The sequence below is a fragment of the Alligator mississippiensis genome, chromosome 1 (genome assembly GCF_030867095.1).
Source record: "Alligator mississippiensis isolate rAllMis1 chromosome 1, rAllMis1, whole genome shotgun sequence".
Classification (NCBI taxonomy): domain Eukaryota; kingdom Metazoa; phylum Chordata; order Crocodylia; family Alligatoridae; genus Alligator; species Alligator mississippiensis.
The window spans coordinates 153,364,882-153,389,321 of NC_081824.1; the positions used below are offsets into that span (position 1 = coordinate 153,364,882).

Consider the following 24,440-nt stretch of genomic DNA (forward strand, 5'->3'; position numbering starts at 1 on the left):
TTGGCAGCAGACCTGAAAGTGGCACTTCCAGGTCTGCTGGGGAGCACACTGGAGGGCCCCCCTACATCCCCCCAGCTTGGCGACTGGTGCCTTCTGGGTCTGGGGTGGCACCCAGGGTCCCCCTGTGGCCGATTGCTGGGCCCCCAGCGTGCTTGGTGGTGGACCCGGAAGTGGACTGGAAGTACTTCCAGTCCACTTCCAGGTTTGCTGCCGAGCATGCAGGGGGCTCCCCCCCCACGCTCCTGTGGGACAGCTCCATCCGCCCCAGCATCAGAGTGTTCACACGCCACGCCTGGTACCTCGAGGTATAAGGGAACTTCCCAAAAGCAATTATGTCCTTACCATACAGACAGCCTAATCTTTGCTTAAAGAAAAAACTGCATATTTATTGAGTGTTTTAAGAAAACAGTACTTACTCTTCATCCAGGCCAAGAGAACGGCCAAAGAGCATTTCCAAAAAGCACTCAACAACCTCCTGAGTTCCTTGATGAAGATACAATTGGTTGGCTAGCAAAGAGAAGCCACGATTCTTTAAGAACTTCTCCTTTTGTTCCCTAGTTGCTCTGTTGAAATATGCATCTAAAAACTAGAGAGAGAGAAATACATAGTTTTGATTCAAGATTAAATATTTGGGTAATTTATTTTCTTGGAAGTGAAAGAAAGTTAAACTTCAAAGTCGTTTCAGACTCCAAATTAATGGTCAAATTCTTCTAACTGGGCTTGCAATTTCCACTGATTTCATTACATTCAAGAGCAGAAACTTTATTTTAGGAGTTTACACTATAGCATCTCCTATTGTAAGGAACACAAAATAGAGGATTTATCAGGTAAATGAAAAGTTAGCTTTAAAAAAAAAAAAAAAGTATTTTAGATTAAAAATTTATATCTACACTGTTATGATTTGATTTTTTTGTAGTGTTGCTACTTTTTAAATCTCCTCTCAAATCCCCCTTCAGAAATTTAAAGCAAATACTACTCCCTTCCTAGGCTTACCTTAAGCACAAAGTTCTCCTTTATAATTAGAATAAAACTATTGAAGTTAGCTTGAATCTTGAACTTCATGCTCAGGAAACAGCCTGGTTCACTTTAATGGGAAATCCAGTTGAAAAAGCATTTCATGACTGACAGATTGGCAATGAATACCCAAAGAAATATGAGAGTTTTGCTAGCAATTTGTATAAATATTTTTATGCACTAATCAGATTGAAGGATGATCATTTTCCTATAATGCTGATCACATTTTACAAGTTTCTTTTATTCCCATCATGATGGTGTTGTATTTGTTTTGTTATCCCTAACTTTAGTTAAAGTACATAATATAGACCTAGACTCTCTATTAATGACTGATGTATATAGAAAACATTAATTTCTTTTCCAAAAAAGTTTCTTAAAAGTTTAGATGCAAATCAACTCCATTTTTATAGTGTACGCATTTAGAGGATTAAAGCAAAAATAAGACTTATTTCTAAAAACGTGAATATTAAAGAACAACTTAGTTCAAGCTTATATTTGCTCAAATGAGGTAGTTTATAATTGTCTTAGCTTTAGAACTTTAAAATTTTATGTATTCCTACTTTAATGACTCCTTGTTGTATGAGAGGTGATGGATGGTTCACAAGAACTATAAGAGTATCAGGCTGAATAAATTTGTCCATCACATCTTCTAGCATGATATCAGGCAGGATTAAAAGTACTCCACGCAAGAGGTCATATAAACCACAACATATAAGCACAAGAAAATCTTCTGTGGACCTGAAAACAGAGAAGAGTGCGTCACTGCTACAGTTATTGAATTTTCCACTGCTGTAAATACTAGCCTGTCCCTATGACGAGACTGGCTGATGACTAACAAAAGGCATTTCCCCACAATCCCCTCACTACTGTTCTCTCATTCTATTTCTTGCAGCACTGCTTTGCCTATATAATCAGTGGAGGGCAATATGAGCAGACTGCTATGATAATAGTGCCTAAAGGCATCAAATGAGTTCAGGGCCTCATTGTGTTGGGTACCCTGTAAACACAGACAATTCCCGACCTTAAGCCAGTTCTTCTCAACCTTGTAAGACTCGAGGCACCCCTCAGAAAATGCCAGCTCTTAGCTTGCAGCCTGGTTGAGAATTAGTGCCTTAAAGATAGGCAAGCAAAATAAAGCACAATTGGTATTACAAGTAATCTGACAAGACTACTGATAGTTTAACATAATATATATAATATTTGCGAGTTTGCACTCAAGATGCTAGACTTCTTTTCAGACAAACATAAGACCATAAGAAGTGTCACACTGCGTCAGATCAATGGTCCTTCTAGCTTAGTATTCGCTCTCTGACAGTGGCAAAAATGGATCATATAGAAGGAGAGCATTCAACCAGACATCTATAATGATCTATCACCTATTCAATGTCCATCTTGGCATCCACCAAATATTTGAAGAACATCCACTAAAAGCATTTAATGGTATTGCAGAAGTTACAGGACAATGAATATTTTTTCAATGTTATGTCTACTCATTTTCTAAAAAGATCTGCATACCTATCATCAAGGCTTTCAGATTTTTTAAGGGTCTGCTCACTGACTGAAGAAAAGTTAAGGCCTTCCCAGTCTTCAGGAGGCACATTCTTGTCAGTGAGGCTTGGCCAGCGAGACATGGTTGATGGTCCACTATGAGCAGAAAATGCTAAACCCAAGCCTGGGAAATTACTTTGACTTTTCTGAAATGAAGGCAGCCCCTTCAGATGGTCAGGACGGCGCAAAGTTGATTCAGTATCACCAGCATCCTCATTAGGTTTCAGATCTGCATTAGCTCCTTTGCTCTCAGATGCATTAGCAGACAGTTCCTCTTCTTTTGGAATGTCAACAAGTATTTCAGCAGATGTTAACTCTGAATCACAAACTGTTTTTGCAGACTCGCAGCTGCTGATAAAAAGTTCCTCCTGCACCCTTTTCAAAGTTTCAGAACTTTCCATTAAAGTGATTTTTTCCTGTAGATTAGTCCTTCCTCCTCCAGCTTCCAGCAGGTGATCAATATTCTTGCCCAAACTCCCAGTTAGCCTTTTTGGATGCACGTGCGGTGAGGAAGTAGGAGATGCAGGTAGGCTTTTGCAACGCCGCTCCTGTACCTGAGAGCCTATTAACTGTGGCACACTAACCTTGGAAGCAATACCTCCTAAGAAAGTTAAAAAAAAAGAAAATTCTTAATATCTATTTTGCATTAGAGATAACGCCTTCCCTAGAAGTACTACCGTTCTTTTTCACCATCTAACAGATATGCAAAATGGACTTTTTTTTTTTTTTTTAATATATCATGAGAGTCTCAATTTCCCTCTTAACCCACACATTAAAGTCAGCTATAAGACAGAACATATTCCTTTGGCATAAAAATTCACATTTGAATAATAAAGCAGAATATTCAGTTTAGATGTAGCTTAAAACAATTTAATTGCTGTATTCATGGTCTTCATTCTCACAGCACAGGACTGTTTTTCTTTTGTTTCAAAGATGAGAATTCATCTTAAATAACCGTCATGCAATAATCAGAAGTAAATGGCAAATTCTAGAAGTTATGCTCTGTTATGTCTCATCCAATTAATTACGTCCAATGGCAATAAGACCCTTAATATAACTAGGTTTTAAAAAACATTGTTAGAGCAGATGCCAGAAGATAGTAGAATGACCGCATGAGGGAGAGCATGACATTGTTAGAATGTATATGAAACTTAAGAGACTGCAGCATTTCATAATCCTGCAAGTGAAAGGCTTGTCACTGTTTTGACAGTCAACCCTCAGTCTAGCAAATAAATAGTATCTGAAGAGCTGACTTGTAATGCCATTCCTGAGCTAAGCACTAAACATTGCATTAAAAAAAAAAAAAAAGTATTATGCACGTCATGTGTATCAATGCATGGCTGTGCAGATGGTATCGCTAGCAGAGATTTGGCTTCTTTGACCAGGGGATGTTGTTCCAAGAAGGAATGCTAGGAAGAGATGAGATCCACCTAATGAAGAGAAGAAAAAGCATCTCTGCAGACAGGCTTGCTAACCTGGTGAGGAGAGCTTTAAACCAGGGTTTGCAGGGGGAGGGAGATGAAAGCCCTGAAGTAAGTGGGGAAGCACAAGGAGGAGGCAGCAACAGGGGAAGCCTTCTCATTCTTACTGAGAAAGTAGGGCAATCAGCTAGTTACCTCTGGTGTCAGTACACGACCACATGGAGCCTGGGAAACAGGCAGGAAGAAATGGTCCTTATACAGTCAAGGAACTATCATGTAACTGGAATAACAGATACTTGGTGTGATACCTCACATGACTGGAGTACTGTCATGGATGGGTACAAACTGTTCAGGAAGGACAGAGAAGGGGAGAAGAGGAATAGGAGTTGCACTGTATGTAAAAGAGCCGTATGATTGTTCAGAGCTCCAGTATGAAATTGGAGTTAGGCCTGTTGAACATCTCTGGGTTAAGGTAATAGGGGACAGCAACAAGGGTGATGTTGTGGTAGGTGTCTGCTATAGACCACCAGACCAGGAGGATGGAGGTAGATGAGGCTTCCTCTGGCAACTAGCAGAAATTTCCAGATCACAGGCCCTGGTTTTCATGGGGGACTTCAATCACCCTGACATGCCTGGAGGGTAATAAAGCAGTGCAAAGGCAATCTGGGAAGTTTTTGGAGAGCACTGGAGACAACTTCCTGATGCGAGTGTTAGAGACACCAACTAGGGGCTGTGCTCTTTTTCACCTGCTGTTCATAAACACAGAAGAACTAGTGGGGGGTGAAGAAGAGGATGGCAACTTGGGCAGCAGTGACCATGAGATGATTTAGTTGAGGATCCTGACAAAAGGAAGAAAGGAGAGTAGCAGAACATGGAGCCTGGATTCAGAAGAGTAATCTGACTCACTCAGGGAACCAATGGGCAGGATCCCCTGGGAGGCCAGTCTGAGGGAGAAAAGGAGTCCAGGAAAGCTGGTTGTATTTTAAAAGAAACCTTACTGAGACAAATAATCCTGTTGTGCAGGAAGAATAGCAGGTACGGCAGGTGACGAGCTTGCCTTAGCAGAGAACTCTTTGGTGAGCTTAAACACAATAAGGAAGCTTACAAGAAGTGGAAGCTTGGATAGATGACTATGGAGAAGTATAAAAATACTGCCTGGGCATGAAAACAGGGAAGCCAAAGCACAATTGGAGTTGCAGCTAGTGAGGGACCTAAAAGGTAATAAAAAGGGTTTCTACAAGTATGTTAGCAACAAGAAGGTCAGGGAAAGTGTGGATTCCTTACTGAATGGGGAAGGCAACTTAGTGACAGATGAGAAAGAAAAGGCTGAAGTGCTTAATGCCTTCTTTACCTTAGTCTGAGACCTGACCTGGCCAGTGAAGACCACTGCATCGGGCAGTACCGTTTGGGGAGAAGGTGAAAGAAGGTGAAGCCCTCAGTGAAAGAACAGGTTAGGGACAATTTAGAAAAGCATGGATGTGTACAGTTGGACACGTACAAGTCCATGGGACCAGATGCAATGCATCCAAGGGGCTGAGGGTGTTGGCTAACTGCAGATTGCAGAGCTGCTGGCCATTATCTTTGGAAACGCATGGCAATCAGAGGAGATCCCAGACTATTAAAAAAGGGCATATATAGTGCCTGTCTTTAAGAAGGGGAAGATGGAGAATACAGGGAACTACAAACCACCTCACCTTAGTCCCTGGAAATATCATGGAGCAGGTCCTCAAGGAATCTTTTTCGAAGCACCTGGAGGAGTAGAAAGCAATCAGGAACAGTCAGCATGGATTCACCAAGGGCAAGTCATGACTGACTAACCTGATTACCTTCTATGATGGGAAGACTGCCTCTGTGGATGCAGGGAAAGCAGTGAATGTGATATACCTTAACTTTAGCAAGGCTTTTGATACAGTCTCCCACAGCATTCTTACAAGAAAGCTAAGGAAACATGGGTTGGGTGAATGGACTGCAGGGTGGACAGAAAGCTGCCTGGAGCGTTGGGTTCAATGGGTAGTGATCAATGGCTCAATGTCTAGTTGGCATCTGGTATTAAGTGGAGTATCCCAGGGCTGGTCCTGGGGTGAGTTCTGTTCAATATCTTCATTAATGATCTTGAAGGTAAGATGAAGTGCACACTCAGCAAGCTCATGGATGACACCAAGTTTGGGGGAGTAGGAGATACGCTGGAGGGTAGGGCTAGTATTCAAAGTGACCTAGACAAATTGGAAGACTGGGCTAAAAGACAGCTCATGAGATTCAACAAGGACAAGTGCGAAGTCATTCACTTAGGATGGAAGAATCCAGTGCACTGCTACAGACTTGGGACAAGCAGCAGCTCTGTAGAAAAGGACCTGGAGGTTACAGTGGACCATAAGCTGAATACGAGTCAGTGTGCCCTTGTTGCCAAGAAAGCTAACAGCATACAGTTCCATTAGTAGCGGCGTTGCCAACAGATTGAGGCAAGTACTTATTCTTCTCTATTCCACGCTGGTGAGGTCACATGTAAAAAAGCCATATGACTGCTCACAGCACCAGAGTACTGTGTCCAATTTTGGGCCCCCCACTACAGAAAGGATGTGGTCAAGTTGGAGAGAGTCCAGCAGAAGGGAACAAAAATGGTTTGGGAGCTCGGGTACATGATGTAGGAGGAGAGGCTGAGGGAACTGGGCTTATTTAGTCTACAGGAAAGACTGAGGGGGAGATTTGATAGCAGCTTTCAAGTACCTGAAGGGTTGTTCCGAAGAGGAGCTGACTGTTCTCAGTGGTGGCAGATGATAGAACAAAGAGCAATGGTCTCAAGTGGCAGCAAGGCAAGTTTACTTTGGATATCAGGAAAAACTCACAGTAGGGGTGTAGTGAAGCACTGAAATGGGTTACCTAGAGAGGTGGTGGAATCTCCATCCTTGGAGGTTTAAGGCCCAGCTTGACAGAGCTCTGGCTGAGCAGGAGATTTGACTAGATGACTTCCTGAGGCGCCTTCTAACCCTAACTTTTTATGATTTAGATTACATATAATTTGAAATTGTTATAAATGAGGAGATGAGGAATGGAAACAAAGAATGCTTATCTTGTATATGCTAAGTTGTTCATATCATACAGCTGTGTTTATTTCATACAGTTGTAGCCAAAGCTTATTCCTCACTGTACATGAACAGTGACTTCATAGTTAAGGTTGCACTGGTGCTTTCATTGCAAACCTTATTTTGACAAAAGTTTACTATTTTGATCCAGGGATGAGACATCAAGAGAAGACATAAAAATGCCATAAGCCTACAGCAGTTTTAAAGTTTACATTTAATTTATTTGAAGCAGTAATTCAGGATTTTATAAGCCTGGAAAAATTATTAGTTTGCACTGTTCCAACACCTAACAACATCAAATTGAAGTCATATTGTTAATTCTAGCTATTTTTTTGGAAGCAGGGAGGTTTGTTAACTAACTACCATCAAAACTCCTCTACATAATGTTCATCATTCATAGTAGAAGTATGAAATTGGTTGACATTTCAAAGTTCAAAAGACATTGTGTATTATCATACAGAACACTTACAAGTCTGTCTTAAGTAAGGAGCTCCCCTTTCACACAATGGGACATAATAGCTGTTTCTATTAGATTTTCTTAGCTACTTTACCTCAAATACATAAAGACAACACTCTACCAAGAGTGTAAAAAGAAAAAAAAAAATCAGCATCTGATTATTTCATATTCAAATATAAGTTGTCAATTTTTTTCTCAATGTCCAGTTTAACAATGTACCAGTTTTATATTTTGCACAGACAGGACTGACAGTTTCAGCTCATTAATACAATTTAACAAGCCCGCCCTTCCCTCCCCACATCATACATTGTGCAAGCAGCCCACCCCCACCCTTCCCATGCACATAGCCTTGCTCCCCCCTGTTGTATGCAGGCAGCTCGGCCCCTCTCACGATGCCTTGCCCCAGGGATATGGGCAGAAGAGAAAAACCATGGGAGGGAGGGGATGTCCAGAGACCCTGACCACTGCAGCAGAAGGAGCAATGAGGGGAGTGACAGGGTGGGAGCCCACAGCCTGTATGTTAACCCCTTGTGGGCTAACTAACCAACTAGCCAGCCCTGATGTACATCAGAAAGACAGAAAGTAGTTGCAGAAAGCAATGGCATGCATCATTAATTTACCTTCTGGTAGTGCAGCCGTAAATCCAGCTGGACTTGTAACTTCAAATGCAGAACACTCCACTGGTTTCCCACCACTGCTGAAATTTCTAAGGTACATGATTGATTGGACCTTCTCCTGAAAAATCTTGCCATCTAGGAACAAGAGGCAAACAATGATTAACAGCTTGGAATTTTTTACTTTTAGTGAACTAAGGTAAAGAGTCAAAAGATACAAATGGAATTTTTAGTGAGCTATGCATTTTCCTGCAACATTCAAGAAAAGCACTCAAGGCAGTTTAGGGGAAACAATAAATATTTTCTTGTGTATATAGTGTAAATAGTGTAGCAATGTGTTCAAAATCCACATAGTGAGAAGTCATAATGCTCCATAGTTAAATATATTACATTTTTTCTCTTAACAATATGCATTTTTAAAATGGCATTTCAAATGTGAATGCTAGTCAGAGGGCTCCAATTTTAGGATCCTACTATTATACATGAGATCACAATGAAACACACATACAACAGCTGCATGACCACTGGTAGACACCAGTTGTCTGAAGAGGATATGCACAGGCCAGCAAAACAGAGAATGCCTGGAAAATCTGTCTTAAAACATCTGAAAATATTGATTGTACCATTATAGTTAAAGACTAGGTTATGCAAATGATACTTTCTACAATATGATATCTTTTTATAAGTGACACACTGGCAAAAGCCTGAGGAATGCCAACTTTATAGAGGCATGAAATAATTTCCACTTATGGATATAGAGAAATGCTTTTTTCCCATTAACAGTTAACCTCTAGAGAGAGGATAGTTCTGTTCTGGATTAGTCTTCCTAATTTCACTCATTCCCAAACACTTTTCCTACTGCATACAATCAGATTACTCTATTTCTTCCCTTGACACTACAAATGGCTGCATGACTATTATATGCAGCAACATGAACCCTGTAATACCATTCAAACTAAGGCCTAGTTGCAAAATCTTAGTTGTAACCTGCCTTATTACATCAAAATGCAGCAAGATTAATTAAATTATTTTAAGAGAAATTTAGGAAGATTCTATTATACATCTTGTTGGAAACATGTGACTAAATTAAGCAATGTGTACATTACCAAGATGTGTGGAATACTGTATGCAGATGTATGCACTCACCACAGCATCACTATAAGCACTTTGGGGAGCACATGTATAACATAGTTGGGGCATTCACCATTCAAGCATCAGACTGTAAGTGAGCAGTAACTGTACTTCCCAATTTGTTCTTTCCATTTATTTAGGAATTTTTTTTAAAGGATAAAAGCTGGAGAAAGAGTAACAACACAGGTGCTCTCAAACTGCCCCTGCCCGCCTTCCCCCACCACTTCAGCTGCCACCAATTGCCAGTGACAGAGGGAAGCAGCAGCAGCAGCAAGGGGCACAGGAGTGCCCAGCTTTACTATGGGCATAAACCCACAGGGTTTGAGAATCACAGCTTTAAGGCAAATCAATATGGTTATCTGATTATTCTAGTCTAAAAATTAAAATCCCTACAGCAATATTTCAGTCAAACTATACTAACCTTATTGAACCATGAAATAAAACAGACTTGACAGAATGCTAAAAATATAGTGGTGGAAGAAGAGCAAACACCCAATCAGAGAAACCAAAGTGACAGTGAAGGAGACCTGAAATCAATTAAGAGAATTTTGGGCAGTGAGTGTTTCTGTACCCTCAAGCCTGATACTGTGAAAAGGTGTACGTGTGCAACTCGCAATTGCCAATACTACCTAGAAGATTACAAGCTTGCATACAACCCAAAAGATTGGATCTGTAGAGGGAGTTTTTACAGGAGGAGTTACAGTTCACACGTTGCCAGTAACAATTGACTTCATTTAAACAGCCTCAGGATTCTACTGTATCAAAAAAAATATAACGTACAGTGTTCAGATGTTCCCTGCAAGGGCTTTACTGAGATGAGATGTTACTTTCAGTTAAGTTATCCAAAACATGGCTGCTCAAGATTGTTTTTTGAGGGGAGCATGGGGGGGGGGGAGGAAGGAGGGGGCCAGCATATTTTATGTCTGTTTTTGTAGTAGTCATACTTTTTGATAAGATGGTATCACTGGTTCTTCACACATTAAGTGAATGATGAAATGCAGACAACAGTGCTCCAGTCATCCAACAAGATCAAGAGTCAGGAAATGGTAATTTTTATTCTGATAACTGACTACTTTGTTTTTAACAAGCTGTGTGACCTTTGTCTTGATTCCCCCTTTTGCTGAACTTGACACCTTGCTACAAGATTTAATATTTGCAAATTATACAAAATAGTACCTGCATTAGACTATTCTTAGGGGATGTCAGGGACCAGTTTACTTAGTAATCCAATACAGAGAGTGCAGAATGAAGTCCAATAAGATTTTTTTTTAAAATAAAGCCTGTTGTAGTATAAGAAATGTTGGGTTTATGTCAATACTTCAGAAACTTTTGTACAGATGGAAGTTATATAGCAACATTCAACACAGGCATTCACAGTACAGCTACTTACAGTTAGTTTGGTTTTGTTTTTTAAGTCAGAGTGAGTGGTATTTTATTTTCTATTTGATATTATTTTGGAAGTAAAAATATTATATCTACCTATGTGCAGGGAAAAGTAGAAGTTGGTGGGATTGTGACAAACATATGTATTAGTAGGAGGGTGAACTGCTAAGAGGAAACTGAAGATCAGTGTCAGTAACTCCAGGTCTGGGGGAGATCCAAGCACTTCTTCAATAATTTTCACAAATGATCTACAAACCTCCCGAGGTAGGGATGCAAGATGCCCTTCTTTGTGCTCCTAGAAGAGAAGAAGAGGTCAAGCTATAGTATTGCTATGTTGTTAACAATTATACCACTTTCTTGAACAACATTAGCTAGTTCAGCAGAAGGCCTCTTCTGTCAGAGTTGCATCTAGACCAGGGGATTTACTAGAAAAGATCATAGCACTACCTATGCTTTAAGATTTTGTAGCCTTACCAGATATAAATTCCACAAAGCACCCAAGTACTTCTGTAAATCTGGCCCTTATTCTGCAATATGGATTAAGTGGTTACTATTATTTTATAATAGTTCCCTTTAAAAAAAAAAAAAGAATGTAAGTGTTTCAAAACTAGCAGCTGCAATTTTCCCTGAAATGCCTTTAATTTTGAAATAGTTTCATTTCAAAATTTTAGGCAATGTTAAAAAAACCTCAGGAAGTAAAGTAGTTTACTATTATTCTTCTACTGAAGAAAAATCAAGTAGCATTGTAGATCTGCAAAAGCTGAGAATGCAAAGTCAAAGGTTTAAAAGGTAAATTAAAAAGGCTGGGTAGTCCATGGTCAGTGCTGTACAAATGAAAGTGGTTCACTTACTAGGAAATTGCACCTTATGAAGGCGAGATCCCGATTCGCTGGAAGCAGATATGGGGAGGTAGGGATGGGAGGGAGGGAGATCAAAGGTGTCACTTTACATGTTAAGAGTTCAGGTTCATTTTACTACAACAGATAGAGGCATTTATACGAGTTAGAGAGAGAAAATTATATGATGGACTGCTCAATCTGATGTTTTTGTTGTCGTAAATGTGACCTAAAAACAAGTTAATAAACAGAATTTATACACAACTGTGGCAAATATTGTAACGGATAAAAGTCATTATAAAAGTTCACTTGGAAAAAATAAAGCAACATAAAGTAGTTCAAGGAACAGTAAGCATTTCCAGGGCAATTTGATAAGGAGCAAGTAAGTTAAAAAGCATAACATGGAAAAAATAGATTAGGGGAAAATGAGAAGAGAGCCATAATAAGAATAGGAGTAATACTTATGATTAAAAACTCATACAACTATGGTTTACAGAAGTGAGTACCTTGGAAGTATTTGACTTCATATTATGAAATAAAACAAAAAATTATTTTAAAGAAAAGTCATATTTATTCAGATGATTAAAAGGTCATACAAAAAGATAACACAATAGGAGTATAGAACCTGCTTTTGAAGTGGCATGATTTAATTTGTGCCACTGAACATTCTTGGGAAATCACACAAACAAAAGGTGAGTGTTGCAAGTATAGAACCATTAATCTCTGAAGACTAATAAATAAAAAACAAAGACAGAGGACACAAAAATGCTACAAATCTAATTGTGCTTTATATTAGTGGCAATATGAGCATAAAGATAAAACAAATGTTTATTGGAGAAAGATAAAAAAAAATTTACTCCTGCACATATATACTTTCTAGAACCATCTAAAAACAGCCTAAATATCTAGTGGCAATGCCTTTTATTATAGGTGTGAGAGTTCGTCTTTTGCTCTTTCCCCAGAAAGGAATGACAGTACTACAACTGAGCATACAGGGAGCTTCCCAACTCCTTTGATCCCCTCTACTACCATTCTCCTCCAATGTCTGTGGAGACATAGGTAGAGGGCATGGACACAATGGGAAGAAAAAAATCTAAGATATCAAGACTACAAGCTGTGAACAACTGTCAAAAATGTCTAGTCTGAACTGAAAAAAGTTGCCAAGCGGAAGGTAAGAGTTGAAACCGAAAGTACCTGCAGAACTTGACATGTCAGCAGGAATCGGTGTACCACTTGAGCTTTCAATAGTTGTTTGATGTTAAACATCTGTTGGTGATGATCAGCTCTAATAAGGATTTCTAGAGTTACTAATAGGGTTTCCCAAACACCTTGCTGAAAGAAAATAGAAAAGTGTATAGCAAGCAAAACTTCTAAACAGATTTTGTATATTACATCAGGGGTTGGCAACCTACAGCCAGCTCAGAGATGTGGCTTCAGCACTGAGCAGCTGGGAGAAGTGGCAGCAGCAAGGTACTACTTGCCTGCCTCCAACAGGAGCCGTGTCATTCCAGCCCCTCTGCCAGAAGATACTGCTGACCCCTGTACTACATTGAATATCAACAGTATAGTGTACTAAGGTGGTAATGAGATGTAATAACCAAATCAGGATGCTTTTTAACTTCATTGATTACATGCAAGTAAGACTAAAGAAAATTAATTCCATTTAATTCTGACATTTAAGCTAACAACAGTAGCTTGCATGTAATTAGCAGGGTGAATAAGTACCTTATCATTTTACACTTGTAAGACTCCTTTTACAGCTATACTAGGTTTTTCAAAGCTACATTAAATTGTCAAATATAACCAAAGTGAAGGATGTACCATTTGTTTTTCCTTTTCATCAACTTCCTTAATATCTAAAGTATTTACCTGTGCTTTAGACCATATCTTCCAATCAAGCAACAGTTTTTCTAGCAATTTGACATCTTGGATTACTGCACTGGAATCTACATCAAGCATGAATTGTCCATTCTCATTTATGTGGAGAATCTCATCACTATAGCATCCTTCAAGGAGTGTCTTAAAAATAGAAAAAGCAAAGCCTAGTAGTTAAACTTCTTGTGCCCATCAGTATTGCCTTCAAAACATATTGTGTTGCTGCAGGCAGACTTAAATTAGAAGCCGCATAGCTTTAGCCATGTGCATCATGTGAAGACTTATTAGCATTGTCCTGGGCTAACTGGCTGTCACTCAGCAGTACCAATTAGCTGAAGGCACCATATGGATGTGGCTACATTGCTTCCAGCATAGAAGGCAGCCTGCCCAGAACAGTTCAGCACGAATAAGGGCACTGGTCCTGGGCATGGTAAATCAGCCGAACAGATTCCTTGACAAAGGAATGAATCTACATCCTTCCTGGAATTATGATCTCTAAAGACACACCATCATCTCTATTCTCTCTAGAAAAAGCATTTTAGGACTCAAAGCTCACAGAGCTTTTTCTAAGCTTAAAGTGGTTTTGTTTTGTACTTTCAGAAGTAATTAGAAGTCTTAGGTACCCATCCACAGAAACTGGGTGCACAGAAATTTCTGAAAACCAGGAACCTGTGCCCTTTCATGTTAGGCACCCAACTCTGGTACTTTTGAAAACCCTGTTTATAAAATGTAGATTCAAGTCTTTCTGTATAATTTGATGACTATTGTACAGTTTTGTAGCAGAATGAACAAGTCATAGTGCACATTTCAAATAATTCTTAAGCATAGGTTGAGCATTAAGTTTCCAAAGGCAGCCCCAGGGATTCTGTCCTCAGAACCGATATCCATACGTCTCAGAAACATTGCAGTTATTCCCAAACATGTGCAGCACAATTTCTAAGCAAGGGTATTGTATCAGTTTATCAAAAATTGCGACTACAAGGTACCTTTAAACATTTGCATCCTAAAGTGTCCCAGTAGAAATGCTGTCAGGATACATGCAACTTTCATAAGCAGTAAATGGAATACATGACAGGTAACAGCTTCTGTTTTTACCTTGATGATTTAGCCAGTTCTTTCCTTACCAGTTCTCAATATGCCCTTTAGCATAAGCTGTGATGATGTTCAAAGAATGTTAGTTCAGCCTACTCTGGAAGACCGTTTCCATTTCTGACTTTAGGTTTAGGTTTCAATGATAACACTGTCCCTCAATTTAAACTTAGTGCTAAGCAAGACGATCAAGTATGGTTTTGATAGAAAAATTAAAATTTGCAATTTTTTTCTGCCTGCCCCTCAAATTTAGATCTGCTTGGAAATACCATATCCTTTTACCCACTCCCATAGCTTCTAGATCAAACACAAAACTTCCTGTATTAAACTATAATTAGTGATCTTTATCCCCAAATAGGTCTTGAAACCCAGGTCTATAGATAAGCTTCCTAATGTGTGCCAAATTAAAAGTCAGACAAAAGTCTTTAACATTTACCTTCAAAATGCGAAATCCAACAATACACTTAGGTTTGGTCAACACCTGATGAATCATGGAATATCCATTGCAGTTTTCCATCTCTTGTATTCTCTGTTGATTGTATTTTGTTAAAGACAGTATAAGTTGCAGTGATAAAGCTTGCGTCTCTTCAGAATCACTGATCTCTACAACCTAAAAAAAAAAAGTGTGACAATTAAAACAGGTTTAACAGACCTAGTGTAAAGAATAGATTACATTTTTTTGCAGCAAATCTTAGGTGTGTAACTGCAAGATGAAAAAACTGTTGAGGTTCAATTAGGCTGCATTCTATACAGAGTGATATTCTTCCTAAATAGATGAATCCCAATTGCACTTACAAAAAAGTCTGCCCAGTTAAGTGGAAGACCAAAATAAGGATCTCTTTTAGAATAAAAAAAAGGTACTCCAAACATCCCCTCTCCCTCCCTCCCCACCCCCAACAAAAAACAACCCCAGAACAAAACCCCACAATCCACAAAAAATGGGCAAGTTGCTTTTGGTCATTTCAGGGACTGAGTAATGTAATAGGGATAGCAACAGCTTTGGCAGAGGCTAGGAGTTCTATTTAAGAGAGAACATTTATGGTTCTTGGAGACTAGGTTTGCCTATAACCACGGCCATCTGCCTGAATATAAAGGAGTTCCTGGACACCAGATAGCCAGCCTCCATTAAGGTGTAAACAAGTTTCTCTACATGACTAAATTGCACAATTACCATTTAGACATACTACTAATCCAACAAGCAATTTCTAGGATTACTTGAATAAACCTGAAGAAACCCCAATATTACAGACATAGTAGTGCTAGAGTGGAGTTTACTATCTGCAGGGGACCCACATATGGGGAGACAGAAAAGGTACAAATGATACCTGCCTTGAACAGCCTGGATTTTTACATTTTGGCTTTTATATTTTTCTTAGAGAGGACCATATGAAGTATTTATTTAGTCTGACCACACCTTTTTAAGGCCTAATTTCTATGAAGCTCATCCAAAAAGCAAGGAGACCCTGCACACTGTGTAACACCTCACCTTTTGATAGTCTCCCATTTAGTTTAGCAAGCTTAAAATATTAGATCCAACTTGCACTATTTGCCAGATCTATACTATGCACAACAGGTGGTTTTGACCTCAATTCTGCACTTTCACTGTAAACAGTCTTTGGCTTAAGGAAGAAAACTTTTATAAAAAAAAGCTACAAGGTATTTCAATTTCTTATCAATGCAGGACTTTATAAGTGATTAAGGATCGCTTTCAAAACATACATTACAAAAACAGAAATTAGAGACTCAACGAAAATATTATGTACATGTAAATAAAATACAATAGATTTCACAATACAAACAACCTCATACATTGTGATAAACTGTGGTACTGCCCATCACATACCTATAATTGTTTCTAATGTACAAAACTTACACAATATAGTCAAACTGTGAAAACCACTTCCTCTAAGCAGCACAGCAACCACATTATTTTGGCGGTTATGTCACAAATGATTTCCTTAATGACAAAGGTGCCTGTATTCAGAAGCAAGATATCATGCACCAAGACATTAACATGAGAAAGGCAAGTTGTAGCTACAGAGGCTGATGTACTACTCCACACTGAGGGGAGAGGGCATGAGGTATGGAAAAGTTTTAAAACACCATTAAGTCTTACTTACCCTGGCAAAAAGAAAGATAAATGCACCAGTTCCTCCAATCTCATGCAGTATACCCTGAAGAGTTTTGCATTCAATAGGCTGAAGCATTTTCAGGTGATGAGAGTCCAATTCATTGCTTTGAACTTCTTTTGAACTGAAAGGTCTTTGAGTAGGTACACTTTTCACTTGACTTTTTAGTCTAATAACAGGTTCATAGATTGTGTACTGAGCAGGACAACAAGTGGTATAAACAACAGCAAGACTTTCCTGAAAGCGCAAAGTTTAGAAACAAAATAAAACAAGATAAAAAAAAATTCTCACTTTGTCTTCAAACCAGTGGTGTGCAACCTCTTGGCTCCACCTTTTGCCCTATGTGTTAGGATTGGGTCCTGGCACTGTCTTCTCCCAGCCCCCCAACACTGTGCTAGGGTCAGGTGATGGAACCAAAGTGCAAGGCCTGGAGCTCCCCATGGGTCTGGGGATTTGGCAGCAGGAGAGTGGTGCCAGCGATTCCCTGCTGCCAAATTTCTGGCCCTATTGGGAGCCCCACAGGCTGGGTGATATAGTGCCATGAGCTAGATTTGACCGATCAGAGGCTAAGCACAAGTAAGCTTGTGTACTAGGATATACTAGCGGTAACTTATTTTTTCTACTCCTCTTTCAATGCATTTGTCTAGGTAAATATTTGAGTGGCTCTGTGATGCAACAAGATTCCCAAACTTAAGTCAGGATTGTCTGGCATATTTTTGTGAACTATCAAAAGCTCCCGTTTTTATTAAAAAAAAAAAAAAGGTATGCATTAGTTTGAGGAATTAGTTGTTTCCTTTGTAAGAGTTAAGTCAAATCACACAAGACCAGATGTGCATTTCACAGACTATTTTTCTGTTTGTAAACTGGTCTTTCCTTACTGTGAAACAAAGTATGCTTATTAGTTATATCACTGACTCACTAGGCTTCCCACCTACACTGTTCATAATTGCTCTTTCTCTGAATCCACTGAAAGAAAACCTCTATGCTTGTAAGCTGCACATTTAGCCTGACTGAGGACTTGTTCACTCTTAAGAGTCTGTCATCAAATTCTTCCACTGGAGACAACTTATACTGGGATATGCTAATTCTAAGGCAGCTGGGGTGAAAAGAAAATAAAGTCACCCTGACCAGCATAGCTATGTTGACAAACTGAAGAGCAGACCAATTTCCAAATACAAATGAAAAACAGTAGTAGTAGCAATTAAACAGACTCACAACCAAAGAGAATAGGGAAAAGAATTAATGAAGTTAAGAGTCTTCTATTACAAAGATGCTCAATTTCAAAGTCAACAATGGAATATTTTACACTGACTTGGATGAGAACTGAATCAGTCCACAACCCTCCACCCCACTTAAATAAAACCAAATAAAATAATTTACGTGTGGCCACTTAGAAACAAAACATGGCAAATACTAAAGAATCAGACATGTGCTGATTTGAAGCCCAGATTTTTTTTTGACTAATGTAGCCTGAGCCCCCACTTAAAGCAGCTCTGAGGGGAAGAGCAATGATATAACTGGGACTAGAGACTTACAATTAAAGGCCCAACATCCACTTCTTTCTTTGTCATGAAAAATTCCTTAATTTCCTCACACTGTAGAATTTCTTTACTTATGTATTTGGAATAATCAAATGAGGTTTTGCCATATTTACAAGGCATTACAGAGGTAAAGTCTGGTCCACAGGCATATAGGTAGAATGCTTCCTCTGGACCAATTTTTGCACCTAAACATAAAAAAAAAAAGAAATCAGAACAAAGCAAAAACATTTTCTTCATGCAGTTGACAAATTAAATTTACTATCCAAAGTACTGAAAGTACAGTCAAAGATCTTGCTGGGTGAACTCTAATCTAAGGGATGGATAACTAGTGTTCAGAAAGTTGTAGAGGAACTAACAACATATAAACATGGAGGCTGCTGGAGGTGGTTGTTTCCTGCTACTCACTATGAAACATCTACCTCAGAGGTCACCCCAATGTGGCCATACAGCAAAGGGCAGCAGAGGAGGTAACAGACTAACTCACACAGCATATTTGGATGATCTGAACAGCAGCTCTCAAAATTACATCGCACATTTTGCCTGACATCCTCCATTCCCACCCTACTGCTCAAAAAGTTTTCGTAAACTGAAAATTTATTCCAAATTGCAATGTAATACCAAAAACAGAGAGAAAGTAATTCATAGAACGCCTAGAACATGAATGAAACAATAAAAAGGCACAAAATAGCAAGACAGATGCTTTCAAGGGTGCTCTCAAAAACCAGCATGTTCAAAAGGTTGGCTAACTATTTTTTAGAACATCTAATTTCTTAGAGTTTCAGGAAACAATTCTGAGGATAAGGATAGTTAAGCTATGTCACATGTTAACTCCTCCAAAGTGTAACTGCATTAAAATGTGAGCATCCATGCATTCAAGAAATAAAACATGTAAGTGCACTCGTATCATAGCAAAGCGTGGACTTTTTGTGGGAGGAGCATCGCCAGATCGTATTAAGTTAAGCTATCGTTGGCCTGTTTCACAGAGATAATATGAGTAATTTGCAGTCCTACTGGCACTGGTGGGAGTGAGTAGCAGAAGCGATACCCTGTCCTGAGCTCAGCTCCTCCCTCTGCCCAGAGCAGCAGGAGCAGAGACCTGACTTGCCCCAGTGTGCTCGGGCAAAATGGGCAGCCCCTGGACTGGGCAGCACTGGGCATGCAGTGGGGAGGTCATGGGCTCTGGGAGTTGCAAAAGAGGATGCTGAGAAAGGGAAGCTGGTGAGGAGTCATGCTGAGGCACAAGCAGCAAATAATGCTTTCGGCATGGGACCAGCACATCTGCGGCCAGGGTGTTCTTCCTTATGCTGCTGCTGCCTGACACCTTTGGGTTCTTGAGGCAGGTAAAAAAGGAGACATTGGTGAGCTCCCTGCAGGGAGCATCTGGGAAAGGAGGGGAAGAGGGGGGGCACAGACAGCTCTAGCCCTGTCCAGAGCAGGCATAAAAAAGCATTGCTGGCTGCTGTCACCACAGGGCAACCAAGTTCTGGGCGTGCCAGGTGGGGGATGAGCTGGAGCAGTAGCTGACAGCAGAGTATAATTGCTGCCGTGTGTGGCAGACCTGGTCTGTGTTGTCTGCTTGCATCACTGTTGGAGCCAATTCCAACCTGCCACTAGTCTGAACCCCTGCCTTGCCGTGGCAGCACTAAGCTAAAGTGTTGCCAGTCGCAGGAGCAGCTAGCCGAAAAGGGAGCTGGCAGTGTCTGCAGCTGCCAGGGCAGCAGCATGGACTCTGGCACCTCCCTCCTCAGCCCATTGCCAAAGTCCACTAAGCCTGCATGGAGAGGGACTTGGGAGACAGGAGGGAAAAATATTAGCAGTCTCCCTGCAGCACCCATGATGGTGGAAGGGGGGGGGGGGGGGGGAGAGAGAAGGGAACATAGCCAGCACCAGCCCTGTCCAGAAAAAAATTGCCCAAAAACCAAAAAAACCCAAAACATGCAGAGTTTATGCTCTGCCACAAGTAAGCAAGCATTACTGTGCAATTGCTCAGAACACATTTTAACTCTTAATACTGCATAACATTCCGCGGATAAAGCATGTGCTAAGTGTCCTGTATGACGATCCCTTGGGCAGCACCAAACATCTGAAGTGAGAGTCATTTCCACAAGCTCGTTTTATTTAGCCTGGAGAATTCTGCTGGAATGCCCTGCAGTTGTACTCTTTAAATCATTAACCAGAAAAGTCTTCAGATTTGCAAATGGAACTGCTGACTTGGATGGTGACATGACCCAAGGGCAAGGCTGCCAGGTATTAAAACACAGAATGCAGCATCATATTATCACCTGGTCCTTTCCCTGACAGCTTCTCTCAAGAAACTGGAGTTAAAAGGAATAAAAAGCTGGAAATGCTAATAACTATCTCTAGACCAGAGCTGTCCAAGTGACACCCTGTAGGCAAAACAAAAGAGGTTAAATTGGTAGCAAGAGAAAATGGGGGGTGGTGTTAAGTGGTGTTCACCTCTTGGGTTCTGGAGCCATGCCAACATAGCAGTTCTACCAGCTATGCCAAACCACCACCACACTACTGGCAGGAGAATTGTCTGGCCCACAAGAAGCCCTGAGGCCTGGTTCCTGTGGTGCCAAACAAAGTGAATAGCCCTGCTCTAGACTATGCCAAAGGGCTTTTTGGGAAATCTGTGGAACAAGGCCTACCCAAGAGGATGTTAAAAGGATAGCTTATTGAAATGGCTACTAGCTTGGAAAGAAGTTTTAGATAAATCTTTTACACAACGCTTTTGTGAAGACCAATCGCTTGAAGTTCATCCACGCAGAAGACGCTGCCACTGTGACTTCCCATAGGATAAACCTGAGATCACAAATGTTGAGCACCTCAAAGAGTCACTCATTTTTAGCAGAGTCCTACCAATATAGAGTGATTTTTAAGTGGGGGAAAATATCAACTCTGTCAAGTGCTTCATGGATCTGATGATACAGTTCTGCAGAGAAGCTGGAATTGCTAACCCAGACATTAATCCAGGTGGAGGCAAATATTACATTACATTTTTGCTAGGAAGGGTGGGGGTTGTGGAAGGATGAATTCAAGTAGTCTATGGGTCAAAAACCTCATCATTAAATAGTTTCACATGTAACCAAGTTCTTCTGATAGTCTCCTAAAAAAGCAAATATGAAAACAGCTACAGAAATACCAGGCCTCTTCAGCTTTCCTTTCAGAGGGCACCCTGTCAGAAAAAGGGATTCCAGGATTTTGGTGGCATACTGCAACCTATAACATTGTGACTGATCACATCTGGTAGTAAGTATGACACATAAAAAGAGTTTTAAGAATAAACTGTCATGCTTAAGTTTGATTGTGCCCAGTGGCTAGGCCTCAAGAAGTCTCTTTCTCTAGTGAAGAAAGATACTCCTTCCTATAAGACTACTGTCTTACTGTTAGAGTCAGCTCAAGAATCCTTTACTGAAGGAAGATCTTACACACCACTCCATGACAGAAACCAAACAAGCTCTATTACCAACTGCGAGTTGAAAGCGACTGCAGGATGAAGACAAGAACTAGAACGGTCACCAGTGCAACAGACCATCTCGGCTGCGACGGAGAAGGGAAGTAAGAGGATTTGAGATCAACTTGTGTGGCAGAAAGGACTTCTACCATCCTCCATTAACTCGGGGTTTACTTTTACTGCAAGGTTACTTATGTTACAGTTCATGTGTGGTCTTTTAAGCCTCAGTCCAACCCACAAAACACAAAAACCAAGTGTGGTATTATAACTTGTGCACTGGCTGTTAGGCTGACAATATACCCTCTCTGCAAGAAGGATACAGACTTGTTCCACTCAAGTGCCACAAGTCATCTACTGCCTTTTGACCATTTGTATCCACCTGCCTAGTGCTCATTGAAATGAAAGACAAATGTTCCCAGCTTATTATGGAATTATTCAGAAGTGTGGGTCAGTTTTCTGCACCACTAAGAACTCTGAATTATGCCCACAAAAGCCTGAGTGCCTCAGCAGTGGTATTTTTTCCCCTCATAGGAATGTTATTTGTAATGACTGACAGAGCAATGGGGAGGTTCTATCCTGAAACAAATCTGTTTGCTCCCTGTATTCATGCTACATGCCCAAGAAAAAATCGTGTGTGTACATTTTTGTAATAATCGGGCATGCTTACAATATATTTTAAATTAAATGGAAATTTAAGAAGTAATGAAAAAGTGGTCTCTTTAAAACACACAAAAAAAATGAAAACAGAATAAATAAATACCATTAAAAAGAAGAAGGTTTCCCAGATGCCACTTTCCAGCCAATCGGAACATTTCTTCTTGGGATGATGTACAGTGGCCAAGCATACAAAAGGTCTTATTACTGTCAGATGACAAACCTGTTTTCCTTGGTAGTGCATAATCTAAACCAATATCAGGTTTTCTAGAAATAAAAAGCAGAGTGAAAGTATCACAATGTTACTAGAAGTGGCAGCTAAAATAATATGTAGGTCACTTTTGCACATCTCTCACCAGGACTAAAAACAACTGACTGGTTAATCTGAGACTGTTTTTAATTTGAGCACAATATTTCATCACTAAATAAACAAATTAATGAAGAAACATTTCCCAAATTACTTTATACACTGAACAGACAGTAGAAAAATGTTTAAGAAAAAGCAAAGAATATTCTTTTTGGTACCTTTAAGCATTGTGCAAGGTTAGAGCTTGATCACTGTCCTGGGCCATTGCATCTGCATGAAGCTGAAGTGATACAAGTATAAGGAAACTGCTCTAACTTTGCTTCATTCAGGATCAGTTCAGGAAATTTAGCTAACTTGTACCAATCACTACACTACCACTGCATATGTAATAGATGTATTGTACTAGTTGCTGGAGTCCTAAGCAGTTTGCTGTTCCCTTTTAAAGTGGCTGAAAAGTACATTCATCCTTACCCCGAGCTAATAATTAGAATGAAGAAGAATCTATAAAGCTCTTCATGATCCAGATCAGTGGTTTTCAACCTTTTTTCATTTGCAGACCCCTAAAAATTTTAAATGGAAGTGCAGACCCCTTTGAATTATAAGTGTGGGTGTTCACATACTTTGATTGATCAGAGTGATCTTTTGCAGACCCCTTAGAGACAGTTTGTGGACCCCATGGGTCTGCAGACCACAGGTTGAAAACCACTTATCTAGACTGTAGGAATAGACATGTTCAGATTCTTCTTCCTCCTCTACCCACTGCCTCACAAAATGCCCACTCCCACAATAACCTGCCAGGAAGGGTGCCATGACAAAAACCCACAAACTATTCCTGTTTCTTCCCCACACATCACCTGTCTCTTTAATGCTGGTTACCAAGTTCGCCCTTGAGATAATGCTTCTAACTCCATGCATGACCCCTTTCTGTACCTAAATGAATTTATGCAATGATCTGCTTCCTCACTTGGTTTCTGAACAAGGGATGAACTTGAAACAAGAGCCACAGTCTGTGTGTGAAGCTGAAGACTGGAGAGATGGCTAAGAATTTAGCCTAGGCATAATTCCCCCCAAAATGGGCATGGGTCTCAACAAACAAAAGTTAGGAAGATCAATTTCTAATAGCTAGCTTCCTAGGGATTCAGAGAGTTCTAGCAGTAACTGAATACACTTTACCTCTGACCAGAGACCCATAGTGACAGTTTTCCATGTATATTCTTCTTGCCTTCTGGCTGCTGCAAATATGTTAATACCAAATGCTGCCACTTGCCTATACGGAAAACATTCTCTGGAGATTCAGCCTGTGCCAGCAGGCCAGCTTTCATTTCATCGTTTGGATCTATGCACATACTATAACAAAGGAGGAAAAATATTACAAATCTAAGAATGCCTATTTTCATTTATGATTTCAAAACTACGTTCTAGCTTGGCTTATGAGGAGCTTATTTGGGAACAAAAATATGTATTTTTTTTTTTTTTAACTTGAATTGATATGAAAGCATTCCAAATGCAGAAAATTGGAGCAAGCAGGCTGAGCGAGTACATATGAACCAGGAACTCTTGACAGTAAATAACGGACTGCAGATCAAAGTACATTTGCTTCTGCCTGATTTTCCTTACATAAAAAATAGGAACAATATAGTTTTACCTAACAGAGGTATTGTGAGGGTTACTTTAAAGAAGTTAACAGACCATTTTGAACACTCTGGTAGAAAATATTCTCAGTATTGCATATTTTCCCTATATAACAGAAAATAAGCCATGTTGCTAAGTACTAGAAAATTAGAAACACTATTCAAAAACACTATTCACAACACGGTTTTCACAGTAGCAGAGTAGAAGCAATTTAAGCAAAATGAATTTAGACTAATACACAATTCCAACTGTGCATACTTTTTAAAAGTTTT

General features: G+C 39.9%; 1 protein-coding gene across 6 annotated transcripts in view; it reads right to left on the reverse strand.

The window, feature by feature from the left end:
• Positions 1-24,440, reverse strand: part of LYST (lysosomal trafficking regulator) — a 122,378-nt gene that overhangs the window by 45,571 nt on the left and 52,367 nt on the right. For all 6 annotated transcript variants that reach the window (XM_006258179.4, XM_019479826.2, XM_019479821.2 and 3 more), the window contains 12 exons: positions 23,710-23,883; positions 22,336-22,496; positions 18,113-18,303; positions 16,569-16,814; positions 14,885-15,058; positions 13,354-13,503; positions 12,679-12,816; positions 10,745-10,943; positions 8,141-8,272; positions 2,530-3,163; positions 1,575-1,752; positions 417-586 (listed from right to left, as the gene is read on the reverse strand). In XM_006258179.4, the coding sequence (XP_006258241.2) occupies positions 417-586; positions 1,575-1,752; positions 2,530-3,163; positions 8,141-8,272; positions 10,745-10,943; positions 12,679-12,816; positions 13,354-13,503; positions 14,885-15,058; positions 16,569-16,814; positions 18,113-18,303; positions 22,336-22,496; positions 23,710-23,883 (2,547 nt within the window). The remainder of the gene's footprint in view (positions 1-416; positions 587-1,574; positions 1,753-2,529; positions 3,164-8,140; positions 8,273-10,744; positions 10,944-12,678; positions 12,817-13,353; positions 13,504-14,884; positions 15,059-16,568; positions 16,815-18,112; positions 18,304-22,335; positions 22,497-23,709; positions 23,884-24,440) is intronic.